Source organism: Balaenoptera borealis (assembly GCF_965194805.1).
Source record: "Balaenoptera borealis genome assembly, chromosome: 2".
NCBI classification, from domain to species: domain Eukaryota; kingdom Metazoa; phylum Chordata; class Mammalia; order Artiodactyla; family Balaenopteridae; genus Balaenoptera; species Balaenoptera borealis.
Window position 1 is genome coordinate 62,307,432 of NC_138867.1, and position 19,106 is coordinate 62,326,537.

Below are 19,106 nucleotides of genomic sequence, written 5' to 3' on the forward strand. Positions count from 1 at the left end.
CCCAGATGAAAATTGGCTGTGACAACACGGTGTTGCGCATGGTCTCCAGCGGAAAACATGTAAATCGTGTGACTTTTGAATACCGCCAGCTGGAACCATACGAACTGGAAAACCCAAATGGAAACAGTATCCAGGAATTCTGTTTGTCTACTCTTTGAATAACCAAGCCAATGATTTCCATGCTGCTAGCTAAGGGAGTTTTTAATGGCTATTATATATGATTTTGATGACCAGCTAGTTAAGAACCTTTCATACCAGTCAGTATTCCCAACCTTGAGCACATATCACACACACTAATTTTTGTACCTTGCTTCTTTTTCGTTTGTAAGATATAAATGACCACATGGCAGAAAATAAGCCCTACCCCCCACCCCAGTAGAAAACCAGTTTCCAGTTATTCTTTGATATGCTACCAACCTGAACTGGTAAGACAAGTGCAAAGAAATGTGCAATAAAAACTTGTATCTCAAGGGAAAATACTACAAAGAAATAAAAATGGTAGTGTTCTTATCAGTTTTATGACAGAAAATGCATGTCTGTGTGTACCAAAGTAGTTGTATCTGTCTATTTATTTTCTGCTTATTATTCTGTTTATAGTAGAGAATAGTTGTAGCTAGTATTATTTATTGATTTGTAACAACTTGTTTTTAACAAACATTTGTAGCATGTAAAACACTTTGCATCCGTAAATCCGAACATGAATAAACATATTCAGAATGTTGGCACCTCAACATCCTGCTTTGTTTTCCTGAGTAGTTCCTTCCCTTATTACCATCAGAAAATAATGTTCTCAGGTGGTACAGCACCAAATGCTGAACTAAATCATTTTAGACTTCTTAGAGCTCCAAGAACCCTGGGTCGTTAAGTAGGATTATTTAGGGCAGAAGGTAAAATTGCAGTGTTTGAACAAACAACACTAACCAATTGGTGGTGATAGGGAAGCAGGATGTGGGGATCCCTCTTCCACTGTCCTCCAAGAAAACTGAGAATACATGTTTTACATGTGTCTTTGTCACAGTAAAGAGTGTACTTTTCAACAAGGACAACAAAGGCCTTAAACTCTCATAGACACAATTTGCAGAAACCTGAGTACTTTTTTGGTACTGAAGGCAGTTTACTGTTGACTGAGCTTTGTCCACGTTTGGCTTGAGACCAAGCATGTGGTCTGTAAAAGGCACCTTGGGGTCAAAAATGAGGTCCTGAGGAACAAAGGAAATACTCCTAAGTGAATAGTCCTCTTTACTTTGAATTAATGGATGGAAGCTGCAAACTGTTCCATAATTAATGGCTTGATTCTGATTCCCCAAACATATTTAATATAATTTTATAATGGAATGTACTGGAACCCCATACACTGGGCTTGTTAACAAAATCTGAAAACCAAGCAGAAAGAAAAATAGTGACTGAAAGTGCTAAAAATACCCAGGATTGAGCACAAATTTTGTCTCAGTAGGTATTTTGGAATGAGTGGATACTTTAGCAAATGAATGAATAAATGCCTGAATGGATAGATGGATAAATGCTGGGATAAAGGCTGGGAAGAATGAATAAATGTCTGAACACATGGCTGTATAATTCCTGACTAGTTACATAAGATGCTGGATTTCTTATTTCATAGAAAATAAATTCTGTGTAGTTGAACCCTTTTATCTTTTTCATAGTCTCTCTAGCAACCAAAGAATTAATGCAGTCACATATCACAATCTGAAGTTTCTGGTTCTTAACCCTTATGATTCCCTTATGCTGGGTAGAGAAAATAAGTGGTCTGAGGTCAGGAGGCAAGTATTTTTACCATGGAAGTTAGGACAACTTGCTTTTCTTCCTAAGGGACATTTTTCAAGCTACTTAGCCCCTCTGCACTAAAATGGGTGGGACTCTGGTCCCTAAGGTTTCTTCTTATTCTGCAGTCATTTATTTGTGACATACGAAACTTCAAAGCTTGTTATTGCATATTAGTGTACATTCTTTGAGAGGAAGTGAACTGTCTGTGACTTATTCTTTGGAGATCCATGACTTAGTCTTCATTCCAAAAGGATAGGACAGCTTTCTGGAAACAAAATGGTAGATGAGATCTCTGGAGGGAAGTGCAAGAAAGTGTCTTTGCTGGCACCTCCTTTAAGCAAGCAAAATGTGATATGAAATTTTGGCCAAATTTGACTTTCTAAAAAAGTCAGTATGCATAGTAACTAAGGTGATCGATTCTAGCCAGACCTCTTTGAACCCCAGCTCTGCCACTTACTTGAGCAAGTCACTCTTAAGTCTGTATTGCTCAGTTTTTAATCTGTAAAATTGGAGTAATAAAGATTTTTGGCAAGATTAAGTGGTTAAATGTATTTAAAGCCCCAGAACTGTGTCTTGTATATGTCAGCTGTCACTTTTATTATTATTTCTCACTTGTAAGCAAATATGCTGTCCCAGGTCCTCCCTACTCTGAGAGGGGCATTTGCTTTATGCTCTGAAGGGTTTGTACTGATTCAATTGTCCTGTTTCATCCCAGGACATTGTGAGGAAGATAGGGTTAGTTAGGGTTGTCTTCTGGGACCCAGAAGCAGAGTAAGGTTACTGGTAACATTTGAGGGTAGATCATGGCAGGGCTTAGCAGGTTCCCATAGGCCTCTCCTCCCAGCTGACCCCATCTGTAGTCTCTGAACTGCTCCAGGACCAATGCTGACCTCGGACAGGAAGAATTTGAACAGCTCTTGGCCACCATGCTGGTTATGAAGGAGTCACTTCACAAATGATCTGCCTTGACTGTCTACCCTTGTGCCCAGGCCCCATCTCTATAATATTCCTGGCTCTTGGTTGTTTCATCCTAACTCTTACCTGACCCTAATCTTATCCTCCACTCCAAACCCCACATCTTCTAAATACTAAATGAGTGACTTGGCTCTACTACTGATCACTGAATTCCCAAATTCCTGCTGCTTCCGTGTCTGAAATTCTGAGTATGTTTGCTCATAGGTTTTATGTCACTGTGCCCATCCCATCCTCTGGACACTTTTCTATCTCCTCTAAGCCTGCCTCTTCTGCCACTGTCTTCCAGCCTATTATGTGTGGAATACATTGGTCTGCCTATGATATTGGACTTTCTCCCAGTATCTAAATCATCATGTCTTCTTCATCTCCAACCTCTTCCTGGCACTGCTGCTTTCAGTCAAGAGAATAAGGTAGAAATGCATTTTTTTCACCACAAGTTATACTTCTACCTCCTAAGTATGCAGCTAGACTACACTTTCCAACCTCCCTTACAGTTAGGTTTGGTTCTGTGACTGAATTTTGACTGAAGGAATGTGGGTAGAAATGATGCCCAACCCTCATATGATCCTCTGTACTTTCTTCCTCTTCCCCCATCTATTGGTAAGATACTGAGGTTCTAACAGAGGATTCCAAGTTCATATAAGGAGACAGAGCCATAGGATGCAAGGAGCCTGGATCCTGCTTTGTAGGTTTTTTTTTTCCTCAGGAAATACATTTGACATAGGACAAATTTTTGTGACAAAGATTCTTCCAGATCTCTCCCAACTTCAAACTTTCCTTTCTTGCTATTTTAATAGGGAGGCAACATTACCAGAGTTTGCCTGCAAGGTAGACTCTTCATGAAAGAAAAATAAAGATTTGATGGACAGGGTCTACTTGAAGGCAGTTCGCTTATGTGCTTTAACAAGACCTGATAGAGAGTTGTGGATACGAGCTCTTCTTATGGGGTAATCACATGAAATTATATCTGAGTACACTCATCTCTGTGCTGTGGAGTATTTCAGAAGAGAGAAACAATTTTGTATGTTCAAAGAAGCAGACTGAATGGTCTCAGTTTTAATAGGTCATTTGTAATAGATTACCATCTATTTTTCTCTTTGCATTTAAAAGTATTTTCTTCATGTGTTAAGACAAACTGTACAGAGAAAGAAAAAGCAGAGAGGCAAGAGAGAAAATATGGATAAGAGAAAGAAGGCTTGATTAGAGGGTTTGAAAATGTTGTGAAAATCAGGGTCTTCAAATTGGACTCTGGGTTTTGCTCTTGGTAACAACAGTGTACTCAATCCCTCTGTGCTGAAAAACTGAAAATGAGAAGTGTTTTGTGCTTTTAGGAGAAGACTTAATGTCAATACTAGGACATACAGCTGGATGAGTTAGACAGAACTGTGATTTTTGTAACCAGATGAGTTATCAGATATTGGGGTTTCCTAGTAAGAAGATGGACTCCCCCCTCCCAACTCCCCTCCTCTCTCCAGTTTTCTGAAGTATAAAAAATGTGTCCTGTGCTATTAATGATTCAGAGGTGATCAAGCCAGCCAAGCCAAGCAAAGTAGATGGCTGCCTATGTGGTGTGATTTGAGGGACAGTGAAAGACCCACTTGACAGAAAATAGCACCAAAATTCACACCCTCGTAATCCTTGTTCTTTTTTTCTTTAAGATGTATTTTTAATTAAGCAAGTAATTCATGAGTACTTTATTGCATCAAAACATTCAGACCATACAGAGGTAACTAGTTAATGAAGTGACTTCAAGTCAGTAATTAATTTGAGCATACAAGGTTTCGCTAATCATGGTAGGTGAGCTTTGAATAAAGGAGACTGTTGTGGGTGAAATCAAGAGTATGAGGTACTGAGAAGAAGATAGACTCAGAGGAATGTACCATTGAGGCTACTGGGAAGGCCAGCCAGGAACTGATGAAACCACCACCTTGCTGAGAGTTTGCAGCAAGAAAACTTGCAATGGAGTTGGCTGTTGTCAAAGATAAACTTTGTGGAACTTCCTCAGTTTTGCCTGCGACCAGCTCAGGAGACACTCTTGCCTGTGTAGCATGGATGGGACCAGAGATACAGCTTTAGAGACAAGATCTAGTCCTATGAATACAGGCATCACAATGGAGGGGGAGGAAACCAGACTTTGGAACCAGACACGGGGTTGAGTTCTGATTCAGCCACTAACCACCTGTGAGCCCTTGATTAGGTCCCATTTGTTTATTTTTGTTTTTATTTCTATTGCCTTGAGAGACTGACCTAAGAAAACACTGGTATGATTTATGTCAGAGTATGTTTTGCCTATGATCTCTTCTAGGAGTTTTATGGTGTCATGTCTTATTAAGTATTTAAGCCATTTTTGAATTTATTTTTATGTATGATGTGAGGGAGTGTTCTAACTTCATTGATTTATGTGCGGCTGTCCAGCTTTCTCAACCTACTTGCTGGCGAGACTGTCTTTTTCCCATTGTATAGTCTTGCCTCCTTTGTTGAAGATTAATTGACTGTAGGTGTGTGGGTTTATTTCTGGGCTCTCTATTCTGTTCCATTGATCCATATGTCTGTATGTCTGTTTTTGTGCCAATACCACACAGTTTTGATTACTGTAGCTTTGTAGTATTGTCTGAAATCTGGGAGGGTTATGCCTCCTGCTTTGTTCTTTTTCCTCAGGATTGCTTTGGCAGTTCTGGGTCTTTTATCATTCCCTATAAATTTTAAGATGATTTGTTTTAGTTCTGTGAAAAATGTCATGGGTAATTTGATAGGGATCGCATTAAATCTGTAGGTTGCTTTGGGTAGTATGGCCATCTTAACAATATTACTATTTCCAATCCAAGAGCATGGAATATCTTTCCATTTCTTTGAATCATCTTTAATTTCCCTTTATTAATGTTTTATAGTTCTCAACATGTAAGTCTTTCACCTCTTTGGTCAGGTTTATTCCTAAGTTTTTATTTATTTATTTATTCTTTGGTACGATTTTAAAAGGTATTGTTTTGTTTACATTTTACATTCCCTTTCTGATATTTCATTGTTGGTGTAAAGAAATGCAATCGATTTCTGTATCTTAATCTTGTATCCTGCTACCTTGCTGAATTTATTTATCAACCACTAACCATCTGTGAGCCCTTGAGCAAGTCACCACACCTCTCTGAGCATCACCTCTCTCACATGCAAAGTATAAACAGGAGCACCTACTTTTTTAATGTGATAGTTTCCATGAAGTGCCAAACACTATTCTAGGTACATGGCAGATGCTATAAATATGTGTGTCCCTTTCCTGGAAAAGTTGTTTATTAGTCAAGGCTTTGGTAATATAACTTCATCTTAAATGCTGTAAAGAAGTGCTACTTAAAGGAACTAAGAGATGGTCCTTTTAAGTGAAAAGAATTTATTTGTAAAAAGAAAATAGCTGGTTGTTTTTGTAACATCAAATTGTTATTGATATATATTTTTTCCTTGAAATGACCTTACTGCTACAGTATTTACTCATCAGTTCATTGAAATGTGGTGGTCCATTTGCAAATTTCATAGTATCGTAGCACCACCTTGCCATCTGCTCAGTGAAAGCCAGTCTTCCACCCATCGTGTCCAGGCTTATTAACAAGAGCCTCTACAATTCTTCCCGCTCCTGGACTTGCTGGTGAAAAGCAACTTGCTTACATTGAGTGCCCCTTAAGGGACACTAAAATGCCAACCTCAGGGTAAAGGTAGGAAGGGGTGAGGCTGGTATAGCTTTCTGTAAAGCTACAGGATTAAAAACAAAACAAATAAACCAAAACCAAAAAACCCCCTATCTCTAAGATGGGCAGACGTTAAGAAAATGTTTGGCTTTATTCTTAATTCAAGTAATAATAAAAGGTAATATTTATTGAATACTTAATATGTTCCTTGCACTGTTCTACACACTTCCCATGAGTTAGGACATTTAAACCTATCTCCGTTTTATAGGTGGAGGGAGAAACTGAAGCAGAGAGAAGTAAAAGTGAGTCGTGTCAAATCTACTGAAAGCAGTAGAGCCAGGATGCAGACTCCAGTGATCTGACATTAGAGCGTGCCCACTTTACTATTGCACCACCCTGCTGGAGACTGTTACTAGAATAAAGTATGAAACACTGCTTTCACAGAGAGTTTCTGCCAGCATAACAGTGACATTGAAAACTTTTTGGTCCTTATTCCTCTTGAACACACCATTCAAAGTGACTTTAGGGCATTTGAGGATATTATAACAAATCAATCCCAATCCCAATTCCAATTCTCAGAATGGCTAAATGTGATGGCTAATTTTATGTGTCAACTTAGCTAGACCATGGTACCCCGTTATGTATTTGGTTAAATGCTTGCCAGGATGTGGCTGTGAAGTTATTTTTTAGATGAGATTAACATTTAAATCAGTAAACTTTGAGTAAAGTAGATTATCCTCTGTAATATGGATGACCTCATCCAGTCAGTTGAAGTTCTTAAGAGAAAAAAGATGGAAGTCCCCTGAGGGAGGGGGAACATCCTATTGGTTCTGTTTCTCTGGAGAGTCCTAACACACTAAATACTACTTTTTTTCATTTATTTTATTTAAAAAAATTTTTATTTTATATTGGAGTATAGTTGATTTACAATGTTGTGTTAGTTTCAGGTGTACAACAAAGTTATTCAGTTATACATATACATATATCTATTCCTTTTCAGATTCTTTTCCCATATAGGTTATTACAGAATATTGAGTAGAGTTCCCTGTGTTATACAGTAGGTCCTTGTTGATTATGTGTTTTATATATAGTAGTGCGTATCTGTTAATCCCAACCTCCTAATTTATCCCTCCCCCTCACCTTTCCCCTTTGGTAACCATAAGTTTGTTTTCTAAGTCTGTGAGTCTGTTTCTGTTTTGTAAATAAGTTCATTTGCATAATTTTTTTTAGATTCCACATATAAGTGATATCATATGATATTTGTCTTTGTCTGACTTACTTCACTTAGTATGATTATCTCTAGGTCCATCCATGTTGCTGCAAATGGAAAATGGCATTATTTCATTCCTTTTTTATGGCTGAGTAGTATTCCATTGCATATATATATATATATATATATATATATATATATATATATATATATATATATGTATATGTATGTATGTATGTATGTATGTATGTATCTACCAACCATATCTTCTTTATCCAGATGGACACTTAGGTTACTTCCACGTCTTGGCTATTATAAATAGTGCTACAATGAACATTGGGGTGCATGTATGTTTTCGAATTATGATTTTCTCTAAATTGTACTTTTTTTTTTCCTGAAAATCTTTCCCTTGTATCCAACCATAATGTACTGTAAGCAAAGCTATTGCTAAATCCCTGTTTACTAATGAAGGGTCTGAGGTGCTTATATCTTTTCTCTCTTACATAGTCCTCTCACAATCACACTGACTTCATATACAGGAGCACAAAAGGGCAAAGGAGTGGGTGCCAGCAGATTCATTAGCACCTTCCCCACATCACTTTGGTCTACTTACCTGAGAACCAGGTGTTGAAGGTGGCAAGGGCCAAAATAAAACCCAGCTCTCACCCAAATAAACTATGTCTGAAAAGGAAGTCCAAAATAAAAATGGCTCCTGGATTTCATTGTCCCATTTTCAGGAGGAACTGTAGAAAGAACAGCCATCAGTTACACAGAAACTTAAGATTTTGACTACATAAATTCCAAGCAGTATTCTATTTATAACCATCACTAATTAAATGTTATCACTTAACCTTCATGAGTAACAAAGGTTTTCCAGCTGATGTCAAATTTCAGGTGAAAGGCTTTTAGCCTCCTTCATTTTTTTCTCAATGAAACCAGTTTGGAAAACTCTTTCAAAGTGACGTCTTTAATTGGAAAGCACTCCCTTGTGCATGGATGAACAATGTGTTTCCTCATGTCACTGATAAAATGTGCTCTACCCAGGGCTGCAGAAATGTCTGGAATATAACTGTGTAAAGGGCAAGAGGAGAACATTATTGGGGGAAAAAGCTCAGAATATTCGTTTTTTAAAAATATAATAAATTTTAAAAATGAAGAGTCAGTAAAGTATAAAGCTCAATGGATGGGTTCAAAAGATTGGGCAAGCTGAGAAAATCAGCTCTGAAAGAAGTTAAGAAGTGTGAAGGACAGAATAAGAGACACTGGTGTACATCTGAGAGGGCCACTGGATGGTAGGTAGGCATTTTGTTTCTCCTCATTATAAATGATGAAGTTTCTCAGATACTTTGCAGATTTTTTTTGTTATTTTCTATCATTTTTTAATTGAAGTATAGTTGATTTACAATGTTGTGTTAATTTCTGCTGTACAGCAAAGTGATTCAGTTATACATATGCACACATTCTTTTTTTTATACTCTTTTCCATTATGGTTTATCATAGGGTGTTGAAAATAGTTCTCTGTGCTATACAGTAAGACCTTGTTGTTTATCCATTCTATATGTAAAAGCTTACATCTGCTAACCCCAACCTCCCACTCCATCCCTCCCCCAACTCCCTCCCCCTTGGCAGCCACAAGTAGGTTCTCTATGTCCGTGAGTCTGTTTCTGTTTTGTAGATAGGGTCATTTGCATCATATTTTAGATTCCACATATAAATGATATCATATCATATTTGTCTATCTCTTTCTGACTTATTTCACTTAGTATGATAATCTCTAGTTGCATCCATGTTGCTGCAAATGGCATTATTTTGTTCTTTTTTATGTCTGAGTAGTATTCCATTGTATATATGTGCCACATCTTCTTTATCCATTTATCTTTCAATAGACTTCAGGTTGTTTCCATGTCTTGGCTATTGTGAATAGTGCTGCTCTGAACATAAGGGTGCATGTATCTTTTTTGAATTATAGTTTTGTCTGGATATATGCCCAGGAGTGGGATTGATGAATCATATGGTAATTCTATTTTTACTTTTCTAAGGAACCTCTACACCATTTCCCATAGTGACTGCACCAACTTACATTCCCACCAACAGTGTACAAGGGTTCCCTTTTCCCCACACCCTCTCCAGCATTTGTTATTTACAAATAACAGACTTTATTAACAGACTTTATTAATGATGGCTTTCATTAAAAAGTCTACAGACTTTTTAATGATGGCCATTCTGACCAGTGTGAGGTGGTACCTCATTGTAGTTTTAAGTTGCATTTCTCTAATAATTAGCAATGTTGAGCATCTTTTCATTTGCCTATTAGCCATCTGTATGTCTTCTTTGGAGAAATGTCTCTTTAGGCCTTCTGCCCATTTTTTGACTGGATTGTTTGTTTTTTCTTGTTGAGTTGTATGAGCTATTTGTAAATTTTGGAAATTAAGCCCTTGTTGGTCACATCATTTGCAGATATTTTTTCCCATTCCATAGGTTGTCTTTTCCTTTTGTTTATGGTTTCCTTTGCTGTGCAAAAACTTGTAAGTTTGATTAGGTCCCATTTGTTTGTTTTTGTTTTTATTTCTATTGCCTTGGGAGACTGACCTAAGAAAACATTGGTATGATTTATGTCAGAAAATGTTTTGCCTATGATCTCTTCTAGGAGGTTTATGGTATCTTGTCTTATATTTAAGTCTTTAAGGCATTTTGAGTTTATTTTTGTGTATGGTGTGAGGGTGTGTTCTAACTTCATTGATTTACATGCAGCTGTCCAACTTTCTCAGCACCACTTGCTGAAGAGACTGTCTTTTTCTCCATTGTATATTCTTGCCTCCTTTGTTGAAGATTAATTGACCATAGGTGTGTGGGTTTATTTCTGGGCTCTCTGTCCTGTTCCATTGACCCGTATGTCTGTTTTTGTGCCAATACCCCACTGTTTTGATTACTGTAGCTTTGTAGTATTGTCTGAAGTCTGGGAGGGTTATGCTTCCTGCTTTGTTCTTTTTCCTCAGGATTGCTTTGGCAGTTCTGGGTCTTTTATGGTTCCCTATAAATTTTAAGATGATTTGTTTTAGTTCTATGAAAAATGTCATGGGTAATTTGAAAGGGATTGCATTAAATCTGTAGGTTGCTTTGGGTACGATTGCCATTTTAACAATATTAATATTTCCAATCCAAGAGCATGGGGTATCTTTCCATTTCTTTGAATCATCTTTCATTTCCCTTATTAATGTTTTATAGTTTTCAGCATATAAGTCTTTCACCTCCTTGGTCAGGTTTATTCCTAAGTTTGTTTTTTTTTCTGGTGCAATTTTAAAAGGTATTGTTTTTTATGTTCCCTTTCTGCTGTTTCACTGTTAGTGTAAAGAAATGCAACTGATTTCTGTATGTTAATCTTGTATCCTGCTACGTTGCTGAATTCATTTATCAGTTCTAGTAGTTTTTGTGTGGAGTCTTTAGAGTTTTCTATATATAGTATCATGCCAACTTCGTAGATTTTTAAAATAGTTCTGAAAATTACTATTTCAAAAAGTGATGTCATAAAGATGCTGTGAATAACTGATCACTTCTATTAATTAAATGAATGTAGGTGAACAAAGTAGTAATTCAGGGTAACCCCTCTGCCATGGACTGAATGTTTGTGATCTCCCCAAATTCATATGTTGAAATATGAATCCCCAGTGTGATGGTACTTTGAGGAAAGGCCTTTGGAAGATGATTGGGATTAATGCCCTCATAATAGAGGACCAAAGCCCCTTACCCTTTCTGCCATGTGAGGTTACAGAGAAAAGATGGACATCTCATAAGTGGGACCTCACCAGACACTGAGTCTGCCAGTGCCATGATCTTGGACTTCCCAGACTATAGAACTGTGAGAAATAAACGTTTGCTATTTCTAAGCCACCTACTCTATGGTACTTTTGTTATAGCAGCCCAAACAGACTAAGTCACTCTCTCGGGCCTGATTCATCTGCTAATTCCTGTTGTAGTCATTTTGTTTTGTTTCGTTTTTTCTTAAGTAATCTGGTGAAGTACTTCAATTCCTCATTTTATTTCTTTATTATGTAGATTTTAATTTAACTGATTCTCACATTGTTGCACTAACACATTCTTTTAGTTCCAGAATTGATGTCATCTTTCTACAATAGTAAATCTAATATTTATTCAGTGTTTATTATCTACTACTGGCCATTGTGAAATGGTTTACATCTATTATCTAATTTAACCTGACAACAATCCAAAGAGGTAGGTAGTATTATTATCTTTATTTTACAAATTAAGGAACTGAGGAGGAAAGAGGTTAAGACACTTACCCAAGGTCATACAGCTACTCGTCCATAATGGAAAGAAATTCACATTCCTTGGTCAAGGTTAATTCTTGGTGGGACTTTCCTGGTGGTGCAGTGGTTAAGAATCTGCCTGCCAATGCAGGAGACACAGGTTCAAGCCCTGGTCCAGGAAGATCCCACATGCTGCGGAGCAACTAAGCCCATGTGCCACAACTACTGAGCCTGCGCTCTAGAGCCCGCAAGCCACAACTACTGAGCCCGTGTGCCACAACTACTGAAGCCCGTGTGCCACAGCTACTGAAGCCCACGCACCTAGAGTCCATGCTCCACAAGAGAAGCCACTCCAATGAGAAGCCCACGCACCACAAGGAAGAGTAGCCCATGCTCACCGCAACTAGAGAAAGCCCACGCACAGCAACGAAGACCCAATGCAGCCAAAAAATAAAATTAATTAATTAATTAATTTAAAAAATATTAATTCTTGGCAACAATGACTCATCTCGTTCCTAATTATCAATCATTTTTTAAAATACTATCTGTTTTACGGTCCCATCTCACCTCTTCCATTACGACCCATCCTGTTCTATCCTCCCTCGTCCCAAATAAAAAAGTCCAAAGTCTGGGAAAAAATATATAGATAATTCAATGGGTTTTTTTTTTTTATTATTATTATTTTTTTGGCCACACCACGCAGCATGTGGGATCTTAGTTCACTGACCAGGGATCGAACCCATGCCCCCTGCATTGGAAGGCAGGGTCTTAACCACTGTACCACCGGGGAAGTCCCAATGGGTTTGTTTTTATTATTTGCTTTTCAATGGAAGTACTGGGTCATTTCCTCATTTTTCATTTCATTACGTGTAAGATATGGCTTGTTGTATTTCATATGTCAGGAATGAAGGAAAGTCCTTCAAACGTGGTGTTCTGGCTATCCAAACATTTTCGTAATGATACTTATGTCAAGGTTTAGACAACGAATTCATTGCTGTGATGAATAGGAAGCAACGGCATGACCTTGTGTCCTGACTAAAAGAGACAAAGCTTGCTTTTGGCCTTTTCTTTGGCAATGTTTCCAGGCGGTATTTCTAGGCCAAAAGCCTCCTCCATTTGGTGCTTGTGGAACATGGCTCCTGATTCACATATTGCAGTCTCTGAGCTGACTGGGTGAGCTCAGAATCAGAGGGACAGGTCTCCTAATCTAGACAAGGTACCAGAGAAGCCTGGGGACAAAATACCTGGCACAGCCTGGAGACATTTTCTTATGATAAATTTAGCCTAAATTGCAAGCCTTATTCTTACTGCAGAAAACAGTGACTCTTTTCCACTTTTTTTGTGAAATCTTATCAGGCCACCAAGGCTAATGAAAAAATGTTGCTTCAAAAGAGAAACGCCTTGTACACAGCTGCTGGCTGTGTTATTATTTGAAGGGAAGTTAAATTTGGCAGTGCTTCTTAAACTATAACATGAATATGAATCTCCTGGGGATCAAAGGTCACATTCTGATTCTGGGGTGGGATCTGAGACTCTGAATTTCTAACCATCCCTGAGAGATGCTGATGTTACTGGCCCATCAATTATGAGGGTATAGGGACCTGTATGGGGGAAGGAGGTCACCTTGCAATATAGCTAGCCAATGGTTGGTTTATTTGTTTTTGCTTTTCTTGAGGCGTGTGCTAAATAATAAAATCTACCTCCCTTTTTTTCCACCTTGTCACTTGTGTTTGGAGAAACACAACGGAAGGAGCAAGCTGTAACTTGTGAACAGCAGACACATTAATAAAAGAAAGCTCCAGAGGGAGAACCCATGACCAGCTTGTTGCCATGACACCAGGTTAATGACACCGCGAGGGAAGAGTGATTCTCCCTGGAGCTGGTATCAAGTGACACCATCTTAATTACTCATGGAAAAGACTGCCCTGCTTCCAGCAAACAATTATTTCGTGATCGATACCCCTGTCTTGTTAAGGATGCTTTCTGACCATTTATAACCAAACATCTGATATACTTTCCCTGAGAGGGAGACCCACCCTCTCAGTTATCTCTACTCAGCAGCAGGCACAACCCAAACGACACACAAAAGCTTCTACATTTAGCTGTTCTGAATTGTTTGAAACTACTCATTATTTGTTCTGCTTCAGTGACTTTTGACTATAGATGGAAAAATAAGAAGGGCACACAACTTCCCTTTCAGCAATTTGTCTTATGCTTGTGGGTAAAGCCTCGCGTGGGAGAAGGGAGGAAGGTTGTCTTAGGGCCTCTCTGAGGCACCTTCCTGACCTCGGCTGCTGCCACTCTCCCCTCCTCGCACGCCTGTTCACTTCACTTTTGGTTGTGGCCCAGGGGACTCATGGACTCCTGTCCCATCTGATACCTGACAGGATATGTGTGAGGAGGGCGGTGCAGCTCTCACTTCCCCTCTTACTTCTCTCTGTTACTTCACCATCACCACACTGATGTTACATAACATCACCACACTGAGCTGAATATTTTCCTGAGTGTAGCAGGTTGAATACTGTCCCCCCCGAATTCATGTCTACCAGGAACCTCAGAATGGGATCTTATTTGGAAATAGGGTTTTTGCAGATGTAATTAATTAAGACAAGGTCACATTAGGTTAGGATGAGCCCTAAATCCAATCACTGGTGTCCTTATAAGAGCAAAGGACACACAGGGAGAAGACCATGTGACAATGGAGACAGAGACTGGAGTGGTGCAGCCACAAGTCGAGGAGTTCCAAAGATTGCTGGCAACCAGCAGAAGCTAGGAAAAGACAAGGACGGATTCCCCTCCTAGAGCCTTCAGAGAGAGCATGGCCATATCAATACCTTGATTTCAGAGTTCTAGCCTCCAGAACTGTGAGAGAATAAATTTCTATTGTTTGAAGCCACCCAGTTTGTGATACTTGTTATGGCTGCCCTAGGCAACTAACACAATGAGTGAGGGAAATTAAAGGAATTAAAAGGTATGCTGGAAAGAATTTAAAACTGTGGAAAATAGGACTTCTCCTACACTCTAAAGAAAAAATCTCTGAGAATTAAGGCCTTCATAGGGCTCCACCATTTCCCCACCTTACTCAAGGTTCAGGTCAGGACTTTGTACGGGAGCATCTTCTCCAAACCTCCACAGTTCAACTCTCCCATCCAGCTCTTGCGAAATCTCATGCACTACCATTAGGGACTGGTTTCACCCTACGACTGATTTCCCTTCCCCCACAGTTTATGATAATAACCCCTAGCTGTGTTTTCTCCTAATTCTAAATTATCCAGCCCAGAAGCATACTATAGGGGAAGGGCTTCCAGCAGGACCGCCTAGAATGAGCAATGGTACATTAAATTTATTCAAGCGCTCCTTCCTGTAGAAGCTGTGGACCTGCCCCTGCTTTCTTTTGAGTGTTTAACGTGTAACTCTGCGACTGCAAATGTGTGTGTGTGCGTGTGTATGCGGGCACACACACACGCACACACACACCCCTCCCTAGGACACACACCCATTCTCAAATACAATACAATCCAGTGGAGGAAAGAAAGTTTTATAACTGCTTCATATTTAGCAAGGCCACCCCTGTCTGCAGCGGGGTTAGAACTTTATATGGTGGAACCATTACTATTACTGTGTAGATGGAGATAATGGGGGTGTTCCACCTTCAAGCAGAGGATAAAAATATAAGCCTCATCGGGCATTTTTGGCACTGAAAAAAGGGAGAGAAAATCCCTGTGGCCATTCTCTGTCTCTTAAAATCATAACATTTCCATTTTCTTTTAATTAAAACAACAAAACAACAACAACAGAAGAGAGTTCTGGCACAAAGAATGAAGCCAGCACCAACTATGGCTGATCATAAAATAAGAAAAAAAGGAATTGAATGGAACAGAAAAGAATGGAAAAGAAAGAAAAAGTTGACATCTGAGCTCTGGGCTGCAGAAATTGCATCTAAACAATAAAGAATGCCTAGTTGCTCACTCTCTTTCTCTCCTTCTCTCTCTCTTTGGAATTCTGACACTTTAGCTGGGTTTCCTTGCTTCCAAAAAAATGAATGGCTTCTGACAAGAGTGGTTTTTGGAAGAAAGACCTGCTATTGGTGTTGAGGAAGATTGATTCTCCTAATTTATAATCAGGGATTTTTTGTGTTTTGTTTGAGCTCAAAATTCATTCAAACAGACTTTCAGAGTTCTCAGTTGATTAAAGTGACTCAGAAAAAACAATCCTGAGTGTGTGTCTTTCTGCTGTGCTAATCTTAAACCACTTTAAAAACTTTTTCTTTATTAGCATAAATAATGCAGGTTGATTATTAACAGATAAGAAAAATAGGTGTGCAAAATAAAGGAAAATAAAAGCATATAACAGCATTGATGCAGGAATAACTATGATTATTATTACTAATATTGCTAATATTCTTCCAGGCTTTTTCTTTATTTGTTTTTTTTTTCTTAACCATATTTGCTTATTTATTTATTTATTTTTATTTTATGGCTGTGTTGGGTCTTCATTTCCGTGCGAGGGCTTTCTCTAGTTGCGGCAAGTGGGGGCCACTCTTCATCGCGGTGCGCGGGCCTCTCACTATCGTGGCCTCTCTTGTTGTGGAGCACAGGCTCCAGACGCACAGGCTCAGTAATTGTGGCTCACGGGCCTAGTTGCTCCGCGGCATGTGGGATCTTCCCAGACCAGGGCTCGAACCCGTGTCCCCTGCATTGGCAGGCAGATTCTCAACCACTGCGCCACCAGGGAAGCCCCAGGCTTTTTCTTTATTTACAAATACTATTAATATGTTAAAGATGGGATCACACTATATTTTTTGTTTTCTAATCTGCTTTTGTTCCTAAACTATATTTTGTAAATATCTCCCTTGTCAATAAGTGTGCTTCCATATTGATTTAGTCGACCCTGTAGTACATTTGTACAGTGTCAAGTGAGCTGGAACTATATTTCCCAGAATTTCCTTCCCCATATGGCCCTGGTTAGAGTTGGTCACAGGAGAAATTTATGTGAGTGGAAACTGAGGGATGGTGGAAAAGCAGCTACAGCCGTTTTGTTACATTGTGTGGTGATCTGGGACCAGGTGCTGCTACAGGTCCCACAAACTGTCACCAATCTGCTGGTTCACTTGTTAGGGTGGAGTGACACATGGCCTTCAGCAACTTTGGCTCCTTTCGCGTCTGCGAGTCCTGAGACAGTTGTACGTGCAGCTCCGTGTTGAAGGGCAGGAACTTACCCTGCAGGTTATCTGCATCTTTAAGATTGAGAGACGGATGTGGTGTTCAGGTTGTCATCTTTGAATTTTGGATTATTCTCACAGGTTCCAGTTTGTCCACCCTTCTTTTTCAGGTTCTGGGTCTGGCAATTTGAAGCCCAACACCAGAAGCAGAAGCTGCAGCCTTATGTAGACTGCTTAGCCACCTCCCAGGTTGCCTGATGTCTAATCCCTACTGTGGTTCTGTTTCTCCTATCGAACAGTAATCGGTCCAGAATTTGGTACCAGATGTGTGGTGTCCTTGTTACCTATTGCTGTGTAACAAAACATCCCAATGTTTACTGGCTTAAAACAATAATGATAATCATATTGTTAACTCTCCTGGCTGTGGGTCGGGCGTTGGGGAAGCACCCAGTGGGGTGGGTCTGGTTTGGTTCTTGCTTTTAGATTTCTGCTAATCGTTTTCTCAAGGCCCTTCTGGTTCCACTCACAGCCCAGTCCCAAAGCCAATGCCACTTGCTTTAGGGTTTTGTTATGGCAGCATTCAATTTCCAGCCACTGAATTCTCTGTTTGTCTATCACTGGCTTAAAAATCACCCCAAAACAATAATAATCATCATATTATCTCCCACAGTTTCTGTGTGTAAAGGATTTGGGAAGGACTCAGCTGCCAGGTTGCAGCTCAGCGTCTGCCTATGGCGGCAGTCAGAGGATAGCTGGAGCTAGAACAGCAGGGGGTGGAGCAGCTGGGGACTGGCCAGGCATCTCTCTCTTCACTCGTAGTCCCAGGGCCTCTCCCCGTGGACCCCTCACAGCATGGCAGCCTCAGGGCATTCTGTGGAGGCTGAAGACTTTAACAAGTAACCCTGTGAATAAGGCACACCTTTAATTACTTATTTTATTTTATCTTTTATTTTTATTTTTCTTGGCTGCGTGGCATGCGGGATCTTAGTTCCCTGACCAGAGATCAAACCTGTGCCCCCTGCATTGGAAGCACAGAGTCTTAAGCACAGAGGCTGCCAGGGAAGCCCCATTACTTACTTTATTTTTGTTTCAAGAGTATAATATCTTTTCTTCTCTAAAGATATATTAATAGTACCTTTTTTTTAGTTCTCAACTCCTTCCATAGTTTGTTTCCTCCAATTTTTTGTTTGCTGTCTTTCATAAGTCTCATTATTTTAATTTGCATCTCTTTAATTATTAATAAGGTTAAACCTTTAAAAGCTGCTTATTGGTCACATGCATTTTTTTTTTTCCTTTTTGAATTGCCTGTTCATTTCTTTTGCCCATTTTTCTATTGCAGTGACTGTCTTCTTCTTAAAGGTTTTATTTTATTTATTTTCTTTAATATTTATTTATTTATTTAGCTGTGCCAGGTCTTCGTTGCGGCACGCGAGATCTTTAGTTGGGGCATGCGGGATCTTTAGTTGCAGCATGCAGGATCTTTTTTTTTTTTTTTAGTTGCCGCATGCGGGATCTAGTTCCCTGACCAGGGATTGAACTCAGGCCCCCTGCATTGGGAGTGTGGAGTCTTAACTGCTGGACCTCCAGGGAAGTCCCTTAAAGGTTTTAAAGAAAGCTTTATATGAAAATGACACTAAATGTTTGCATTGATATCGCAAATATTATTCCTCCATACAGTTGTCATATTTTCCAAACTAAAAATTAGGATAAATGCTGTGTAAAAGAATGTCTACCTGATTTACAAATGTATGTATATAAAAAGATTTACCAAAATCTATAAAAATAAGTTATAATAATTTGTCTTTAAAGAAAATAATAAAAATTCCTGAAATAACTGTTCTGAAAACCCCTACCTATAAGATAATGGCTCTCAATCCTGGCTGCACATTAGAATCATTTGGGGAACTTTCAAAAGTACTGATGTCTGGTTCCTACCCACACCAAAGATTTCTCTGGAGATGCTGCAACCAGGGTTGGAAACCTCTGATGTATATCATCAGTCCTGTTGATCAAGGTAGACTTCTTGTGGGTAAAGATTCCCT

At 39.2% G+C, this 19,106-nt stretch overlaps 1 protein-coding gene across 3 annotated transcripts in view; it reads left to right on the forward strand.

The window, feature by feature from the left end:
* The window catches only part of CRHBP (corticotropin releasing hormone binding protein), a 481,877-nt gene that overhangs the window by 204,761 nt on the left and 258,010 nt on the right, over positions 1-19,106 (forward strand). Inside the window, exon 7 of one of the 3 annotated variants that reach the window (XM_082378187.1) lies at positions 1-19,106. This exon is cut by the window's right edge and continues 15,255 nt beyond it. The exons of 1 other annotated variant lie outside the window; for it this stretch is intronic. In XM_082378187.1, the coding sequence (XP_082234313.1) occupies positions 1-158 (158 nt within the window). In that variant the 3' untranslated portion in view covers positions 159-19,106. One more of the 3 variants, XM_082378184.1, reaches the window with a different exon arrangement.